General features: G+C 37.9%; 1 protein-coding gene across 1 annotated transcript in view; it reads right to left on the bottom strand.

Annotated features, from left to right (window-relative positions):
- Vps51 (vacuolar protein sorting 51) overlaps nucleotides 1-19,003 on the bottom strand; it is a 186,761-nt gene that overhangs the window by 140,851 nt on the left and 26,907 nt on the right. Inside the window, exons 4-5 of the mRNA XM_068228634.1 lie at nucleotides 18,230-18,349; nucleotides 2,982-3,122 (exon numbers count right to left, since the gene is read on the bottom strand). Of these exons, the coding sequence (XP_068084735.1) occupies nucleotides 2,982-3,122; nucleotides 18,230-18,349 (261 nt within the window). The remainder of the gene's footprint in view (nucleotides 1-2,981; nucleotides 3,123-18,229; nucleotides 18,350-19,003) is intronic.

Below are 19,003 nucleotides of genomic sequence, written 5' to 3'. Positions count from 1 at the left end.
ATGGAGACTTCTGAAAAGTGGCAAGAAAAATTACCTTCAATCATAGATGGGTATGAAACTGGAGTATTTTTCTGTGCTGTGTCTGGGAAAACTGTGTGTAATAGTGGAAAAGTTGCAAAGGAACATCTTAAAATCTTGTTATGTGCCAGTATGAATTTTAAAAAACCAGGAGAAGACCCTCGTGAGAGGGAAAGCTGCAAAACCAAGGTGATTTAAGAACATGGACGTTACACAGTTTGGCATTGAATGGAAAGCAAATAAGAAAGAACGAATGACCAGAAAAATAATGACCAAGTAGTTGGGACAACTGGACAGAAAAATTATTCCGGTACACCAGGAGAGAAAAGTGTTATTATTCCTCAATAATGGATCATCTCACCCAGATACAATTGAGCTGCAAAATGTGAAGATGGTCTTTTTCCCACCAAATGTAGCCTCAACCACTTGACTAATGAGTAATCTAGAACTTCAAGGTTATATACAGACAGTTAGTGATGAAATACACTGTATCAGAAGTTAACGGCAATAAAGGAACCCTTCCAACACTGATAAACGGACTGAATGTTCTCCAAGCAATTTAGTGTATAACCAATGCATGGAAAAGTGTTACAGTCTGAACAGTTTGTAACTTCTTCTTCTTTTTAAAAAACATATCTGAAGCCATCTATTTTCAGTTTGGACTCAGTTAATTTTTAACTGTTAGGTTCTTCAGTCTGCCAAAATTGAAGAATTCAGATGGATTCAGATATTCCAACAGAGTGTGAGTGTGGAGACTGGAAAATGGTTCTTCAGTCAATCCAAAGGAAGGAGGACAAAAAGAATTCTGATCAAAGTGAAAGTGAAGGTGATGCTAATGCCATATTGAAGAAAACGTGGAAATATACGTGCAACCTTACAAAGTGAGACTCTACACTTTGTTAAGTGACTGAAAGAAGTCTATTGTACACACAACAATGAAAAAGGTGGAAATGTGACACAAGACTTAATTGTACATAATGAAAATATCATTGTTAAACCGAAGTGTACAAAGCAATCGAACAGTAAGGATTTTTTCAACATAACCATGTTTTTACGTAGGCCTTGTCTGAGACAGTAAATTTGATGAAAAACATAAAAGAAATCATGATATATATGATGATGAACAGCTTTTGAACTGGCTTACAGGGAGAGATCAAGTAATGCAGAGACTGCTGATTTAATTACACAGGGTAAAAGCAGAAGACAGAATAAATAAATAAATACATACATACATACATCCATTATTCTCCTACGTAACCTAAACTCCTCCACTGCCTCACATGGCCCCATCACCGAAGCTGGTTTATGCGTACCACTTCATCCATCGAGTTCATTTCAAACTTATCCTTTATCTCATCATTGTTCCCACCTATTTGTACCAGTGATCATACATACATACATACATACATACATACATACATACATACATACATACATACATACATTACATACATACATACATACATATGGTCTTCAATATAGATTTCTAAGCCTTTCAGCACTGAGGCCACAAGCCTCTATGAGTTTACTAAACGCCTCCACATTCCTCTATTTGCACCTAGCTCTGTGGCCTCGTTTAGCTCCATTCCTCTCATCTTTAAATCATTACAAATAAAGTCTAACCAGCGTTATCTTGGTTTCCCTCTACTTCTCTTAACCTCCATGACCGAGTCCATTATTCTCCTACGTAACCTAACCTCCTCCACTGCCTCACATGGCCCCATCACCGAAGCTGGTTTATGCGTACCACTTCATCCATCGAGTTCATTTCAAACTTATCCTTTATCTCATCATTGTTCCCACCTATTTGTACCAGTGATCATTCTCACTACTTTCATATCTGTTACTTGTAACTTATGATTAAGACATCCTGAGTCCATCCAGCTTTCACTGCCGTACTGCAAAGTTGGGCTGAAAACAGACCACTGTAAAGATAGTTTCATCAAGAAGCTGGCTTTCCTTCTTACAGAATACCATTGATCACAACTACGAGCTCACTGCTTTAGCTTTGCTGCACCTTGATTCAATCTCACTTACTATGCTACCACATACTAAATCAGTGAAACCTCGTTAGTGTGTTCCTCAATAACACGTTTTCCCGCTTAGCATGTCGTAAATTTGAAGCCCCAATTCTCACCGTATTAAATCTATATAAAAAAGCCTCGCTTATTGCATCACAAATTTTTGCTATAATGGCTTAGTACGATCACATTTCTCCTAGCCCTGAAAATGTTATTTGTCATCCCTTGTGAAAGGAACATGATTTCCAACTCAGGTAAGAGCCCTCGCCACAGGTGTGTGATAACAGGAGAAGGCCTTGAATTCCTGAACTTCACAGGATAAGGTGCACCTTCAGTAATGTTCAGTTTTGCTTGCTGAATAACACAGTGAGCCTGTTTGTACTTGTATTTTGCATTCCCTTCAGAAGTTAGAAATGTATTCTGTGTTGAGTGGTACAATGAAGAGTAGCGAACATTTGTCGTGTGTTAGCCTACATCTGGATTAGGAACATAATCGTGTGAAGTTGACTAGTGTGGTACATATCTGTCTAGTGACAGACTAGTTATGGATATGGGAAAGGTCGTGAAATTCCTTAATTATGAAGACAAAATTAAAATATGTAGAAAGTGGACTGGCACCTGCATATTTAACTGCGATGTGGCATGAATGTTGAAACTCGCAACTTCGAGTTTCGAGTCGATAATTCGAGTTGTTCGAAGTTTATTCCTCTCGTAGCATTTTTCGGTCATCTGGCGAATACTGTAAGTCCGATTGTCTGTGGTCCGAAAACACACTAGTTTTCATCCAACTTACTCTCAACCATTAATCGCACCCTCCCTTCCAAAACGCCATTTGATAAAAAATATAAAAGAAACTATGATAATAAAATCTTAAATTAATGAAAAAACACAGATATTTTTGGAACTATGTCCTATGTGAATATGAGATTGAATGCAACAAACCTCCTTGCTCTTGAAATGATCTCGCAGTTTCTGTTTAAGCTCCTCCACAATCATTTCACAGTCTCCTTGTATGCCCTGGAATGATGCCATGTTGCCATATTGATGAAGGACTCGTTGGGCATGGATGTAGTCTTGCACAGCCTGGGACATTACAATTAATACAGATTTAATGTATATTTGATCAAAATAGTCTTATCATTTAACAAAATATGGTCATTTTCAAAACTCCACTATCATGCAGAAAAGAACTAAGTTTCTAGATTACATATTCATGACATGTTACTTCCAGAAGATAAATAATCCTATTTCTCGACATCTATAAAATATGAAACAAAGAAGAAAAAAGTATGGTTGTTCATTTTTTTTAATACTTCAGGACCACAAAGTTGAACTTGTTGGCAGTCACAAGGACCATTACATGCAAAACTCTTAACATCAAAACTGGTGATTTGAACAAAAAAAAAAAAAAAAAGTCATAATACCAAAAAAACTGCTACAGACATGTAGCATTGGTAGAAATTGTTCTATGGGGCAAAAGCAGGATTATTAGCAGGAAGAACATGTTAAATATCTTTATTACCACTGAAGATGCTTTCATAAAATAAGTAATGTGTAAATTTTTAAATGACTGACGAGTATGACTCAGATATTTACGTTGTTTCACCAAATACATGTTTTATTTTGTATATAAGTACGGTATATATTTTGCTCACTTTTCATTTTTGCTCCTAGGAGTCCAAATCAAACTTCCACTGAAAATAAAAATATATTTATCAAGAGATGCGTTTCTAGTAGGGAAAATAATGTCATTCTTTTTCTTCTTCAGTTCCCATTTCCAGTTCTTTCCTGAACCAGGTTATGAATTAAGGACTTTCATTGCTGCCTGTCTCTCCACCAATCTTTTCCTGCTTCCAATATTCCTTCTATCTTTTTTGTTCTCTATACTCTCCTCCACAGTATCCATCCACCTCTTTCAAGGGCTTCCTTGTGGTCTCTTTCCTGCTGGTTTCTCTGGAAATACTTTCTTTGGAACACGGTCTTCTCCCGTCCACAACATGTGTCCATACCATTTCAGCCTGTTTGTTTCCATCTTGTCCTGTAGTTTTGAAACACCAATTCTCTTTCTAATCTCCATAGTGTAAGAGTTAGCATTATTAGCTGCTGTCCTCAGAAGTCTGAGTTCGGTTCCTGGTACTCCCAAAAATATAAAAATGGAGGAGGGCTGGTGTAGTGTATGTAGTTACTTAGTTACGGTTGCCAAGTGATATTTTGTTTATGTTTGTGTCCTATTGTTTTTACTCTGTCTCATTAAAGGTTATACAAAGAAGGTTGTTACTGATATATTACATGTGGCAACGAGAATAAAATAAATTTTATTCATGAATTTGATATGCACTGAAACCATACTGCACAAATGACTTCACCAGTTGGAAATGCGTAAATTGAAATTGTGGACGATAGTGGACACACGTCAAGTGTCATACTTGTTTCATGTAACTCTATTGGTTCCTTATCTGAATATCACTGTGGAGATGATTGGAATACCTACCAAGAAATAATGGAACAGTATTTCAAAGCAAATTATGTTAATGATGATCAAAGAGCAGCAGTGTTGATAACACTAGTTGGGGAGGAGGCGTATAAAGTACGGAAGGATTTGTGTGAACTGACACTCTCTAAAGATAAAACTTATGATAAATTACGTGCTTTATTAAAACAACAGTATTCCAAAAGGATAACTATTTTCACAGAGAGAAAGGAATTTTATAATCTACGTTAATCACCTCAAGAAACAGTTTGGCAGTGGTATGTAAAAATTAAGAGGAAGGCGAGTGACTGCAAGTTTGGAAATATATTAGAGGAGAAGCCAAAGGACAAATTTGTTTGTGGTTTATCGGAAGGACTCGTGGTACATAAAGTCTGCAAAGAAAACCACACAACATCATTACAAGACTTAGTTGAAGTTGCGCTGAAGAAGAAGCCCGTTTTTATGACAGCTTCGTCGGCATACTAAGAGGTCGACCACGTTATTAGTGTGAAGAAACCTACTGCGCCGATCAGTAACAGGCAGCTCAACATGAAAGAAAGGCTAATCAAGCGTAAATGTTGTGGAGGAAGTAATCATAATTTCCATGTAAATTTAACAGTTACAGATGCCATAATTGTGATCAGATTGGGTACTTATATCAGATATGTGAACTGCTCGGAAATAATTGCGTAAGTGTGCATGATGAAATTTTGCAATAATAATGTAATCAGACCTTGGACTATCACAGTAACTGCTAATAACAAACGTTTATGTATGCAGCTGGATTCTGGAGCAGGAATTTCTGTCATTCCCAAGAGTATTTATAAGGAATAATTTGGTAAGTGTAAAATACGCCTTACTAATGTTCATTTAAAGGGTATACGATAACCATGTGCTTATTCCGCTCAGACAAATTGAAGTCAATACATGCTATAATAATATTAACCAACTCTGTAGGTTGATAGGTTGTTGAAGAAGGAAACATAGGCGTTATATCACTAGTTGATAATTAGGAATGGGGGACACCTATAGTGCTGGTGATATGAGCCGATGGTTGATTGTGACTGTGCTTTGATTATACACTTACTATAAACAAATACTTAGAGGATACCAAACATCCACTGCCTCGAACTGACAAGCTTTTTGCTGTACTTCAAGGGCGCAAATTTTTCTCCAAGCTTGATTTTTAACAGGCTTATAATCAACTAGAATTAACAGATGAAACTAAAAAGATGCTGGCTTGGAGTACTTTTATTTTTTTTATTTTTTTTGCTAGGGGCTTTACGTCGCACCGACACAGATAGGTCTTATGGCGACGATGGGATAGGAAAGGCCTGCTTGTGCATTGTTCCAGAAGGTCGTCGAGAAGGTTTTGCTAGGAGCTAAAGAAGTAATCGATTTTTTAAATGATACAGTTATAACAGGTAAAACAGAGAAGAACATTCGAGAAATTTAAGTCAGGTTTTCGATGGGCTTGATAAATTTAAAATAATGCAATTTATTTCAAAAAGAATTAAGTATTTAGGTCATATTTTAGATAAAGCAGGTCTACATTAAGATCCTGAAAAAGTCTAAATCATGGTGGAATCTCCAAGATCCAGAAATGTATACCTTTATTGGTATGGTGAATTATTATGCTAGATTTGTATCAGGATTGTCTAAAGGGTTGAATCCCCAGTATAAACTGTTAAAAGCAAAAGCAGAATTTGAGTGGAATACCAAGTGTGAAGATTCTTTCCAAAAAGTCAAGTCCTTGTTAGCATCTCAACAGAGCCTAGCTCAGTTTGATCCCAGTCTTCCTCTTAAACTGTTTTGCAATGCGTCAAACGTCGAATTAGGGGCAGTACATTTTGCACAAATATCCTGATAAGAGTGAAAGGACTATATGTTTTGTCTCTCATACATTAAACTCTACAAAGAGAAGATATTCGGTCATCTCTGCTTCCCTTGAATGTTTCAAGTAGTGAAACTGAGAAACTGGATTATTTCAAATTTTTTGTTGAGGATAAATTACCTATAAACTCACAGGATATATGCAAAGAATTGAAAAAGAAGAAGATATTGAGTTTAGTTGCTTTGTATTGCAGAAGTGGATGGCCTGCAGAGGTAAATGATGATTAAGCCATTTTTAAGATCAGATAAAAATCATTCTGATAGAGATCTTCTAATGTGGGGATATAGACTGATAGTGCCTGAGAAATTCCATGAACAACTCTTAGAAGAGATTCATGGTGCTCACAATGGAGATGCTGGCTCGTCAGTATTTTTGGTGGCCAGGAATAGATGGAGACATTGAGCGCTATGTTAAAAGTTGTCATCTCTGTATGAGAAATTTGAAAAACCCAGAAAAGGAAAAATTGGTAAAATTGAAGAAGCTAAACATGCTTTTGATTGTATTCATGTAGACTTTCTCGGACCATTTAATGGGAAAATGTATTTGTTTTTTATTGATGTGTTTTCTAAGTGACCAGAGATATATCAAATGCCAAAGAATTATTCTTTTATCAACTACTGAGGTAATGAGAGATTGATTTGCATGTTTTGGACTTCTTAATGTCGTTATCACAGACAATGGTAGCCAGATCACTTCAATAGGATTGAAACATTTCTGTGAGACAAATGGAATTATCCACACAACATCTGCACCTTATCACCCCTCAACTAATGGAAGTGCTGAAAACAGTGTAAAACATTTCAAAGAGAGTTTAAAGAAGCTGTCATGCAATCCCAAGCAAAAAAGCCAAAGTATGTCTTATTCAATAAGTAAATATTTATTCTCCTACTGTACCACACCTTGTTGTGCTACAGGTGAAGTCCTATCTAAATGCATGTTAGGTCATGAAGTAAAAACTTGCTTAGATTTTCTGTCACAATCCTTTGTAGAACAATATCGAGAAAGGCAAATTCAGTTTCACCATGGCACTAGAGATGTAGCTTTTCACGAAGGGGAGCTGGTGTACAGGGTGGGCAAAAAGTCCCCGTACCCCTGTGAATTTTTAGTACCAAATTTTATTTATGCCATGTTATTCATGCAGGTTGGTAGCTATATTACGTATGATATTTATGCAGGTTGCAAGCTATATTACTTTTTATTAATTGCTGGAATCAAGTGTTGGAATACATACTGTCACAGTCGAGTGTTAGTGTGAGGCCATGGCAGATGTGAGCGGTAAGAGTTACACTACTGGTGATTGGTATGGAAGGAAGAAGATGCGAGAAGAAACATGCTGGAGTCTGTGTTTCGAATGAACAATCTCCTATGAAGTCGACGCATAAACGTGTTTAAGAACTTGGTATACCGAGGAGAACAATGCAAGATTACATTTTAACTCTTATACGATCAGCGAGCTGATCTATCGGCTTGAGTGGTATTGCTTACAACACTCAGCATGCCGATCTATCAGCTCTGTGTTCGAATGGCCGTATTAGTACCTAATGGACTCCCAGATGTCAGGAAAAGACAGCAATAGTAGCTTTTGGATTTAGTTTACACTTTTCTCAAGAGAATAGAGACACTACGCTAATCTGTTTGGAACAAATTAAGTTATCAAACCGCGTATGTGTACCGCATGGTGAGTTGAAGTGTGCTGCTTGCAAGTACAGTCTCCTTTAAGCTTCAAAATACATGTTTTGCTTCGTTTTATTGTTTCAGTTTTAATAGTAGTTTATTATATTTTGTTTATATTCAACATTTATTGATATTCTCAAGTGAAGTTTAGTTTAACATTTCATGACATTAGATTTTCGTGCCACGAGTAGGCCTAATTTTTTTAAATGACTGGGCCAAATTCTAGGCTAAATAATTCCGATGTTTTGGATTATTTAGATGCTTTAGACGATGACAGTGACTTTATAGCCAATAGTGATTCAGATTTTAGTCCGACTCATTGGCTGAATGGTCTGTGTTGAGGCTTTCGGTTCAGAGGGCCCGGGTTTGATTCACAGCCAGTTCGGGGATTTTAATCGCCTTTGGTTAATTCTTCTGACCCTGTGACTGGGTGTTTGTGTTTGTCTCAACACTTTCCTCTTCATATTCAGCCAACACACTACACTACAAACCACCACAGAAACACGCAATAGTAATTCATTCCCTCCATATAGGGTTGGCATCAGCAAGGGCATCCGGCCATAAAACAGAGCAAAGTCCACATGTGCGACACAGTTCGCACCCGCGAACCCACAGGTGTGGGAAAAGCTGTACATAAAGAAGAAGAAGAGTGATTCAGATTTTACATGTAGTGATGATAGGAGAATATTTTGCAAAACACAAATGCTGACTCCGGAAGGTACAGGTGCAGTTCTTTACATCAGGTGCTGTAACTCACAATTAAATAAGAATACAAAAAATAAAATTTTATCATGTTGTACAGAATTAAATTCTTTCATTTTCAGAATGACTGAATAACAAAATCACTAAAGAACAGATTACATTTTTAGTATTTGAAAACTGATTTTTATTTTTTGTAATATATTTTCTAATTTTTTTGTAGTAAAATATGCCATGAACAATTTTGGGATATTTTTTTCCTAAAACTATATTGAATAGTGTACTATTGTGATTTTTTTCAATTTTGTATCTGGGAATTTCTTTATACGGCAATTTTTTACATTTTAACATGCATAATCATGAAAAATGGTCTGTGTGTTTTGAACTTGACTGGTGAAAATAGCCTGAGAGCAAAAGGGCTAAAAACCCTTAAGTTCAGACCTTTTTGACCGACGTTTGTAAATGAGTTATAGGATAGAGACCGGAATGAGCACGTTTTAGCATGCCGTACTTCGTCAACTAAATTCCCAAATGCAGTGACCGGTGCCAAGGTTATGTTTTCAGATGAACGTGCTATATATCACAGCGCACGTGCTAGATATGTTGAGGTGTGGTCAAAAGAGAATCGTCATTACAGACTTGAGTTGGAGAGGAACCTGCCTCACGTAATGATATGGGCAGCGATGACATCACAACATCAGCTTGGACCGTACTATTTTGAGGGGACTTTGAATGGCACAAATTATTTACAAATCTTAAAAACAGGGTTAAACCCCAACTTGAGGAAAGGGCCTCTCAGAACGCATATGGCTGCAGCAAGACGGAGCACCAACTCACTATGCTCTTCCAGTGCACGAGTTCCTAAACGAACATTTGTCAGGACGGTGGATAGGTCGTGGTTCACTAGCTCCCTTGAAATGGCCACCAAGAATTCCTGACCTCACAACAACTGACAACTCGTTATGGGGAGTCATTAGGTGCATGTATCTGCATGTCATTATGCTACAAAAGAAGAACTGTGCAATGCTGTCGAGGATGCATTTCGCACTATAACACCGGACATGCTCAGAAATATGTCAAAAAGAACATGGAGGCGTATAGAATTGTGCTTACAGCATGATGGGGAATATACAGATATATTGGATACATAACCTAAATAACATTTTATACTAAACAATTGCAGGGGTACAGGGACTTCTCGTCCATCCTGTACATTAGGGATCATCGAAATTTAAATAAGGTATCATGTATTAGAGCAATTAACACTGAGGTTTTAAGAAGAAGAACCCATTACTTGCAAAACTTTTAGTGATACTTCTTTGTACACGGGAGTGAGGAGCAAGGAGGGAGCTAACCCATTCCAGTAATACTGCCAACTGAATGGAAATGAAATCTGCATTGAATCGATAGTATGATTGAAGTTAAAAGTTGAAGATGAAAAACGATCACAATGGCGATAAAAGTCTCAAATTATGCATAAAATGCATTAAAATAAGGCACTTAACTGCCGTTGAAGGATGATTCAAGTTGATCAATCTGGACGCTGAAGATTCTCAAAACCTGCGTATCACTCGTTATAAAGATCTGACAGCTATAAATTACCATATGGCAGCAGTAGTATTTAGAAATTAAGTTAAGCATATGCATTGAATAATGCAGAAACAATTCACATTGATGCCGTTCAAAGAGCTACTAATTCGATGTCGCAAAAACTGAAGGCAGGTGGCGAAGATTCACAGCTCAATGCGGAAAAAAGCAGAACGATAAATAATAATAGAAATAAGAAAATATAATATGTGACTTATCTTGCACTGCGGTGTGCTGGACGTATTGCACAACTGATATGAAGGGAAGCATGAGTAGGGAAGATAAAGAAGGGAGGGGGAAAAGCAAGGTAAAGCAGATCGGAGAGAACGGGGAAGGGAGAGGGAAGTGAGGAGGAGCTATTTATGGCAGGGATGAGGGGTGAGGGAATAGGGGTAATTGCTGTGAAAAGGTACCATGAATTGAATGAAAAATCAATTTTAGATTTGTTAAAATAAAATTTTTTAAAAAAATAATGAGAAGGTCAAATGGAATATTGGATTTCTCCAAAATGTCATTAAGGTTATAGTTTGAATTGAAATACTGATCTAAATGTATAAAACAATTTTCCGTTATATCAAGTAGGGGGCCTTTGTTTAATATCTTAAGAATTTCCATATCTTGCTCTATGTTGGTCAAATTATGATTGTAATCTTGCATGTGTTGACCTACTGCTGAGAATTTGTTATATCTTAGGGCATTAATATGTTCTGAATAATTTGTGTTGAAACTCCTCCCAGTCTGTCCAACATATGAAAAACTGCAATTATTACACTTGATTCTGTAAACTCCTGATTTTGAGAAACTATTAATCTTGTTAACTGCTGTGAAATTGTATAGGATATCTGCATTTACTAAACCCAGAAGGAGGCACTGGGGAGGAAAGTAGAAACAGGAAGGAAGTAAGAAATATGGAAAAAGAAGAAGACTTAACATGGGCAGAAGTGGAGGTAGCACTGGACAAGATGAAAGGAGGGAAAGCCCCAGGTATAGACGAAGTGAGTATTGAGATGGGGAAGGCAGCAGGAGAGGTAGGGAAACAGTGGCTTTATCGTGTGTTGAAAGTAGTATGGAAGGAAAGGAAGACCCCTGAAGATTCGAAGAAGGGGGTAATCATATCCATTTTGAAGAAAGAGAATAGAAGAGATTTTAAGAACTATAGGGGAGTCACATTGATATGCCACTGTGCAAAGGTGTTTGAGAAGATTCTGGAGAATAGAATCAGAAAGAGGGTGGAAGAAAAGTTAAGACAAGAGCAGTATGGCTTCAGATCAAGAAGGTCCACAGTAGACCTTATATTTGCAGTAAGACGGCTACAAGAGCGTCATTATGAATGGGGTAAGGATCTTGTGATGGCCTTTGTGGACTTTGGGAAAGCTTAAGACCATGTGTGTAGAAACAAGGTATGGGAAGCCTTACAGAAAAAAGGTGTCGAGGAACAGACCATAGAAAGAGATGTACAATGGGAGTGTCAGTTGTGTGAAAACAGGAGGAGAGTTTGAGCAAAAAGGTGGATTAAAACAAGGAAGTGCTCCGTCACCTTTGCTTTTCGTAGTGACAATAGACGAGATAATGACAAAAGTGGCAAGGAAAATTGGAGAAGGAAAAATGAAAGTGATGTTTGCAGATGACCTGTTAGTCTGGGAAGAAAAGGAAGAGGATATCCAGGAACCGTTAGATGCTTGGGTAGAGGAGGTGGAACAATATGGAATGAAATTTAATGCTGAAAAGAGCGAGATAGTGATCACAACTAGAAAGAAGGACAGACCTACGAGAGGGATAATGCTTGGAGGGGAACAGCTTAAGAAGGTAGAGTGTTTCAAGTACTTGGGAAGTATCATAGAGGAAAGTGGAAGAAATGAGAAGGAATTAATCGAGCTGGAAGACAAGCAGGAGCATTCCTGAAAAGTGTCAGAAGCCTGGTTTGGAGCAAGGATGTCCCTCAGAGAAGCAAAATGGTGATATACAGGATGTACTATATACCTATTCTGATGTATGCAGCTGAGACTTGGGTAATGAGGCAGAGAGCCGTGAATAGCATACAGACAAGTGAAAAAAAAAAATTCTAAGGATCAGGACAGGAGTTACAAGATTGGATAAGATGAGAAATGAGAAGGTTCGAGATATAGCAAAAGAAGAGCCACTACAGAATACGATAGACGCATCTAAACTTAGAAGGTATGGACACATGTAGACAATGACAGAGGAGAGGATACCGAGGAGGATGCATGAAATGGAGATAACAGGTAAATGACTGAGGTAGACCAAGAGACAGGTGGATAAAAGGAGTGGAAGAGTGTGTACAGAGAAGAGGGGAGGACTGGGCAAGAGTGACTAGGGAGAAGTGCTGCCTTCCCCATCTCAATACTCACTTCATCTATACCTGGGGCTTTCCCTCCTTTCATCTTGTCCAGTGCTACCTCCACTCCTGCCCATGTTAAGTCTTTCTTTTTCCATATTTCTTACTTCCTTCCTGTTTCTACTTTCTACAGAAGTGATCTGTATTTTTATTGTTAGATTTAAAGGATATTTTTACACTGTGTTTCTTAAAAATGTTAGTGGTTTTATAGATCTCTTTATTAAATGTGAAGGTGAAAATTAAGGGGGACATTGGTTTTTTTCTTTAATGTGGTCGAAGGACGATGTTCGTATTTGTTTATTATTCTTTCAATGAAAAAATGATTGTAATCATTGGATTTTGCGATATCTCGAATGGTGTTCAGTTCGTTTTTTAGACCTTTTCTAGACAAGGGTACATTAAGGGCTCGGTGAACTAAGCTATTGTAAGTTGCTCATTTATGAGTCTGTGGATGTATTGAGTCTTGGTGGATTGTAGAAGCAGTTTGAGTGGGTTTTCTGAAGATCTTATAATTTAAAAAGGTTGGGTGTCTGGTGATGGTTAAATCTAAATAGTTTATTTTTTTGATCATTTTTGGATTCCAGTGTGAATTTAATGTGTGAATCAACATTATTAAGACTGAGAAGAGTGATAGCAGCATCGACTGTTTTTTCATCCATAATTACTAAGATAATTAATTTGGTGCTTCAGGTATTGGTAGTCATTCTATATGTGCAACTGGGCACATGGCAGATGGAATGTTGGGATACACAACTGTTCATTTCTTTTTTGTAGAAATTCCCTGGTGGACAGGAGGTATCATGCAAAAGTAGCAGTTTGTTTGATGGTCGGTAGGCTCCCTCCAGATCATCGGCACACTGAAGGGCATTGAACATATTTTCCCATTAATACAATTCCTTAGAATGCTTGCACAAGTGTTGCAAACATTATGAGATGCCCAGGTTTTATCTTGATCTCTAATCTTGCACCCAAACTAACAGTGGTACGCTTTTCATATTAATGATGTTATTGGCTTCCTTTGAGAAGACAACGTGATTTGCCCACAAACATAGCAAAATGTATCTGCACTGTTCACACAATCTCTTGGCATGTTTCGCCAGATGTAACAATCACTAAAACTCTATCACTCATCACCACAAATCTACCACTAGTCTATATCTTCACAATCACAATAATTTATCTAAAAAAAAAAAAAAAAAAAAAGACAATGCATTTCACTGAAAATATTGTGCAGGAAGTATTTCCTGCTGAAATAGAAACACAAAAGTAAGAGCATGAAATGAAAATAGCTGATTGTTAATAAATAAAACAGTAAGGCCAATCTGATGCAGCAATATTTCTTAATGAAGCGTGTCTTTCCCCAAATATTAGATAATGGTTACCAAGCTCTGTAAAATGAAAACTAGAGCTAAGTTTCAATTTTCTCTTTCATATTCATAATCAGCACCACAATATGTATCACAATTGGCTAGTTTTGTTCAATTTATATTTTAATTGTTGAACAGTATAATTCTGCATCAGCGTCAGTCCCACCCTTCAGAGAGCCTTACACCTAGAATTGAATGTTTCTCATCCTTAACTTGTTTATAACTTACAAATTCTTCCATCATCAAAATGAATACTCCCCCTCCTACCGTTCTTATCCTGTCTCTATGACAAACAAGCTAGTTCAGTGAGAAAAATTTCACATTCACAATATCACTTCTCAGCCATGATTCTACTCCCATTACAATACTTCTGCAGTTTAACACTTAAGAACTTCATGTCATCCTTACTTGCCTTCCAGATTCCTGCACTAGTATCACCGCCTCCTAGTCCACTACATTTCTCTGAATGTACCTTCCTATAACCCATACAAAATAAACTCCTAATTTGTACATACCACTGTTGTTCAAGTGAAGGCCATCTGAGTGCAGATCCCTTATCTCCTACTCATCTATTAGGATCAACAAATCTTACTCCCAGTTTCCTACATGCCCACTCCACCGTCTTATTTAAATCCCCAATCACCCTCCGATCAGTATCTCTCCCACACAGTATTCCACTGATAACAATATCCACTTCCTTAAAATTCTCCCGTGTTGCAAATAACCAGATATCACACATCCCCACCTATGTAGGTACTTATACATGCTTGCCTTAAATTGTTGATACCAACGTGAAAAACTACCACCTTCTCCTTACCATCCTCCTCCTCTTCTACTTTCCTCAACATCTGCCTTAACCTAATTCCTGGATGACACTCTATCCGGGTTCCCTTTTTTTCACACACATTCCCCACAGGTCCAACAATTGAGTCCTCCATGACCAGAGCCTCAACACTACACACCTCATTTGATTTTGTCCTCTCCTGGTCTCCGCTATCTTTTCTGATTGCAGAACTGACTTCCTCCTCCTTTTTCTCCCTTCCATGACCCTGATCCACACTACATTTTCCTTTCCTACCTTTCCTTTTCTTCCTACTTTTACACCTCTCAGCAACAGTTCCCTATTCCTCATCTTCCTTCTGTTGTTCTAGCTGCAGTGACTCATACCAATTTCTCACCAATACCTGTCCTGAATTCTGCTCCTGAATATAGCCTTGTGCTGTCAATTTCCTTCCCCTTAAAACGTTAGAGTACATGCCTTGTACATCTTCCCCCTTTCCTTCCCATCCCTCTTGTTCACCTACCGTATCCTGTACATTATTTGAGGGAGACCTACCCTCATTTCTGTCCTCTGTAAAAATCCTGATTATCTCCCTCAAACTCTCCAGCTCCTCCTCATACTCCTTAATACCTGCTCACACATACAATCACTATAGTTATTATCATAGGGCAAATTATGCACAGTCCTTGTTATAGTTTACTTCACCAATCAAGACACAATTTCATGCTTGCTTGCATTATTATGATCATCTTAAAGGGCTGAAGATTAAGATGGGACACAACATGTTCAGTTGGTGGGCTCAATGGACACGATGAGTTCCACAGCAGTCCAAATTCTTAATCACCTTTTAACATAGAGATTAAATAGAGTTTACACATCTATTAAATCACTAGAATGTGGATATAAAACTAATTTCTTTAAATGTATAAAATGGCAGTCTTCATATGTTTTGAGAAAAAAATGGCCATAACAAATTTAGCAACAGGATGACTCATTTAGGAATATGATATACAGATATGTGTACAAATTGTAAACTTACTGCAGCATTGGGAAGAACAGTTGCAAGTTAAATGATACCACATGCTCCATAATAATGTTATGAATAAAATGCTATCTGTTTTATTGAACTAATTTAATGCTGGTGATCCAATCAGTACACACCCATATACACATAAACAACCATACCTGAAAATGAATGACAACAGTTCACTAATTAGGAGGCAGCAGTTTACCTGGAACGGACTCTCATTCCGTAATCTTCATTGACAGCTATCACCTTACACTTGGCACGCACCACCATTGCTTTACATAGCAGCTAGATGTTCAAATACACGTCATTGACTATCACACAGCACAAATGTACTCTTCGCTCAACTCCAGACAAGTTTGAAAACTTGCACGATAATGCAACTGCTCCGCACAATGAGCTACTCAACACATATCACTCAACGATAACACATCATGACCAACACTAACAACGACGACAACACTTCAACATTTCTCCCTGCCACACTACTCCAACACACTCAACAGTGACAACCATCTAACAATACTCCAACTGTCCACCACAACGACATTCTCTCAACACTCTGATGATGAAACTGATTCCCCTCTATTTGCGGTGATCCTCTTTTAATATCCCCGGTAACGAAGTACTGGAATCTTCGGATTGCAGCCAGAGAAGGAACATTTTTATAATTTGCTTTACGCCACACCAACCCAACTAGGTCTTAGGGTAACGATGGGACAAGAAAGAGCTTGGAATGGGAAGGAAGCGACCAGGGTCTTCATTAAGGTAAAGCCCCAGCATTTGACTGGTGTGAAAATGGGAAAACCATGGAAAACCATCTTCAGGGCTGCTAACAGTGGGGTTTGAACCCACTACCTTCCAAATGCAAGCTGACAGCTACATGACCCAAACCACGCAGCCTCTCACTCAGTCGAAGGAATATTCTTATTTTTTCACCTTCCAGAAGGTCATGGAAACACCAGACAAAGAGCATAACACAAGCAGATACCGTCACCAGCCTGAATCACTCGCTCTTTCAAGGAAATACTGAAGGGGGCTAAGGTCATGTAACAATAACATTTATTTATTTTATTTATTGTATGGCATACATGAAAATTATTTATAATTCTACATCAAGATTACAAATGTATTGAAGTGCCTATGGTGTCCCTAAGAAGAAGTCTCTTAATTCACCACTGTAAGATGTTTGTGGGCATTCTCCAACTAAGTGCCTAACAGTATGTCTTACAGCACCACACTCGCAACATGGTGAAGGTCTTTCCCTCCACTTGTACAGGAGATCCCCACATACACCGTGATTGGTCCGAATTCTATTTAATTTCGACCATATCTTTCTAAGTTGAATGAACCCTGACACCTTCTCCGTTATGCAGGGCATTTCTGAACTCTCTGGAGGGGCAAACAATTTCCAATCATTAACAATTTAACATTTTTCATATAATACAGGGTGTGTAAGGTATCTGAGGACACATTATTGGCACATGAAAACCAAGCATCTAAAGAATAACGGCATGAATTGACATAAAACTATGTATACAGATGTAACAATGGCTGGAATGTAGGTTTACTCAATGCAACTGCCTTTAGTCATAATAACGGCTTCCATGTGGGATGAAAGAGCTGATATGCACGTGGTCCTTGTTGATGGTGAATATTATTTGAGTAATGGCAACTTTTACGGAATCAGTCGTATTGTCTCCAGTTCTACAATACCTCACATGTAATGATCTATGGGATTTAAGTCCGGCAAGTGATGTGTGATGTTGGCTGCAATCAAATATTATTCCTATCCACACAAAATGTTCTTGTGATATTCCTCTTGTCATTTTCTCTTGGATCCTTCATGTAAGTTATACGAGTTCAGGACAAGTACAATCAAAACAATTAGTAAGTTGTTGTGCAAATAAGCATGCAAAGCTACCTAGTTCAGGTCAGAACATCATAGAGAAGGAAAGAGAGGACAAGGAAGTTGAGAGCATCATCAATATCCAATTATTTACCGAGCAAGTTGGCTACACAGTTTGGGTCATGTAGCTATGAGCTTCAAACCCCAACGTCGGCAGACCTGAGATGAATTTCCATGGTTCCCCATTCTTACACTAGGCAAATTCTGGGACTGTACCTTAATTAAGGCCATGGTCGCTTCCTTCCCAATCCTAGCCTTTTCCTTCCCCATCATCGTTGTAAGAGCAGTGTCGGTGCCACATTAAAATCAAGTAGCAATAAATATCCAATTACTCTATTGATGCATCCTAATATACACTCATAATTTATTTCCTAAAAGGGTAGATGTACAATTCAAGTAATTCATCAAACCAAATAATGCCTTTACCTGTGAGTACTGCTCCTCCTGTATTCTGGTCTTCAGTTGAGCAGGTAACTTGAAGAGGAACTGTAATCTTTTGAGAAGCGAATGTACCCCAGACAGTTCAGTGATCTGCTGCCTCGTGTCCTGTGCATTATAAAACAGAATTTGTTATTAGACATGAGAAATATATTCTAGAGTTGATGCAACTAGAAAGTAAACCTGTAAGCAATGATCATTTCAATTCTGAGTTGCAGTGTGGAATGGCTAACTAATCCACAATTTGTAAAACAGTTTACATACCAAGGGAAGACTGGGAAGTTAAAGAGGAGTGTCTTTCAGCAGCCACCCTGGTAAGTCTCTCCTCAAGATTTCCCCATACTCACTCCAGGAAAATACGAAGACAGTAATAAATTAAATCTAGCTGCATATTGTAATTGGTTAGGTACTGGTATTCATCTCCTATACTCAAGAATGTGAATCAAATCCACGTACAATGGGCCGATATTTTAGTGTGCCTAAGCCCCGAACCCCTTTAAAAGACAATTTTGGCATTCTGTAGAGTTTCTTAGAACTAAAGGCAGTCAAGGAGCAATCAAGATGTCCAATTTCTTAGCTATATGGTCAGCTCAGCGGCCTTTGGTTCAGAGGGTCCCGAGTTAGATTTCTAGTTGGGCTAGGAATTTTAGCCACTTCTGATTAATTCAACTCACTTAAGAACTGAGAGTTTATATTCATCTAAATAGATATTACTTCACATACACGTAACACATCACACTAACAACCAACTTGCAATATGTA

This window comes from Anabrus simplex, chromosome 7, assembly GCF_040414725.1.
Source record: "Anabrus simplex isolate iqAnaSimp1 chromosome 7, ASM4041472v1, whole genome shotgun sequence".
Lineage (NCBI taxonomy): Eukaryota > Metazoa > Arthropoda > Insecta > Orthoptera > Tettigoniidae > Anabrus > Anabrus simplex.
The sequence above is the reverse complement of the archived record's forward strand: the minus strand, read 5'-3'. Positions and strand labels throughout refer to the sequence as shown.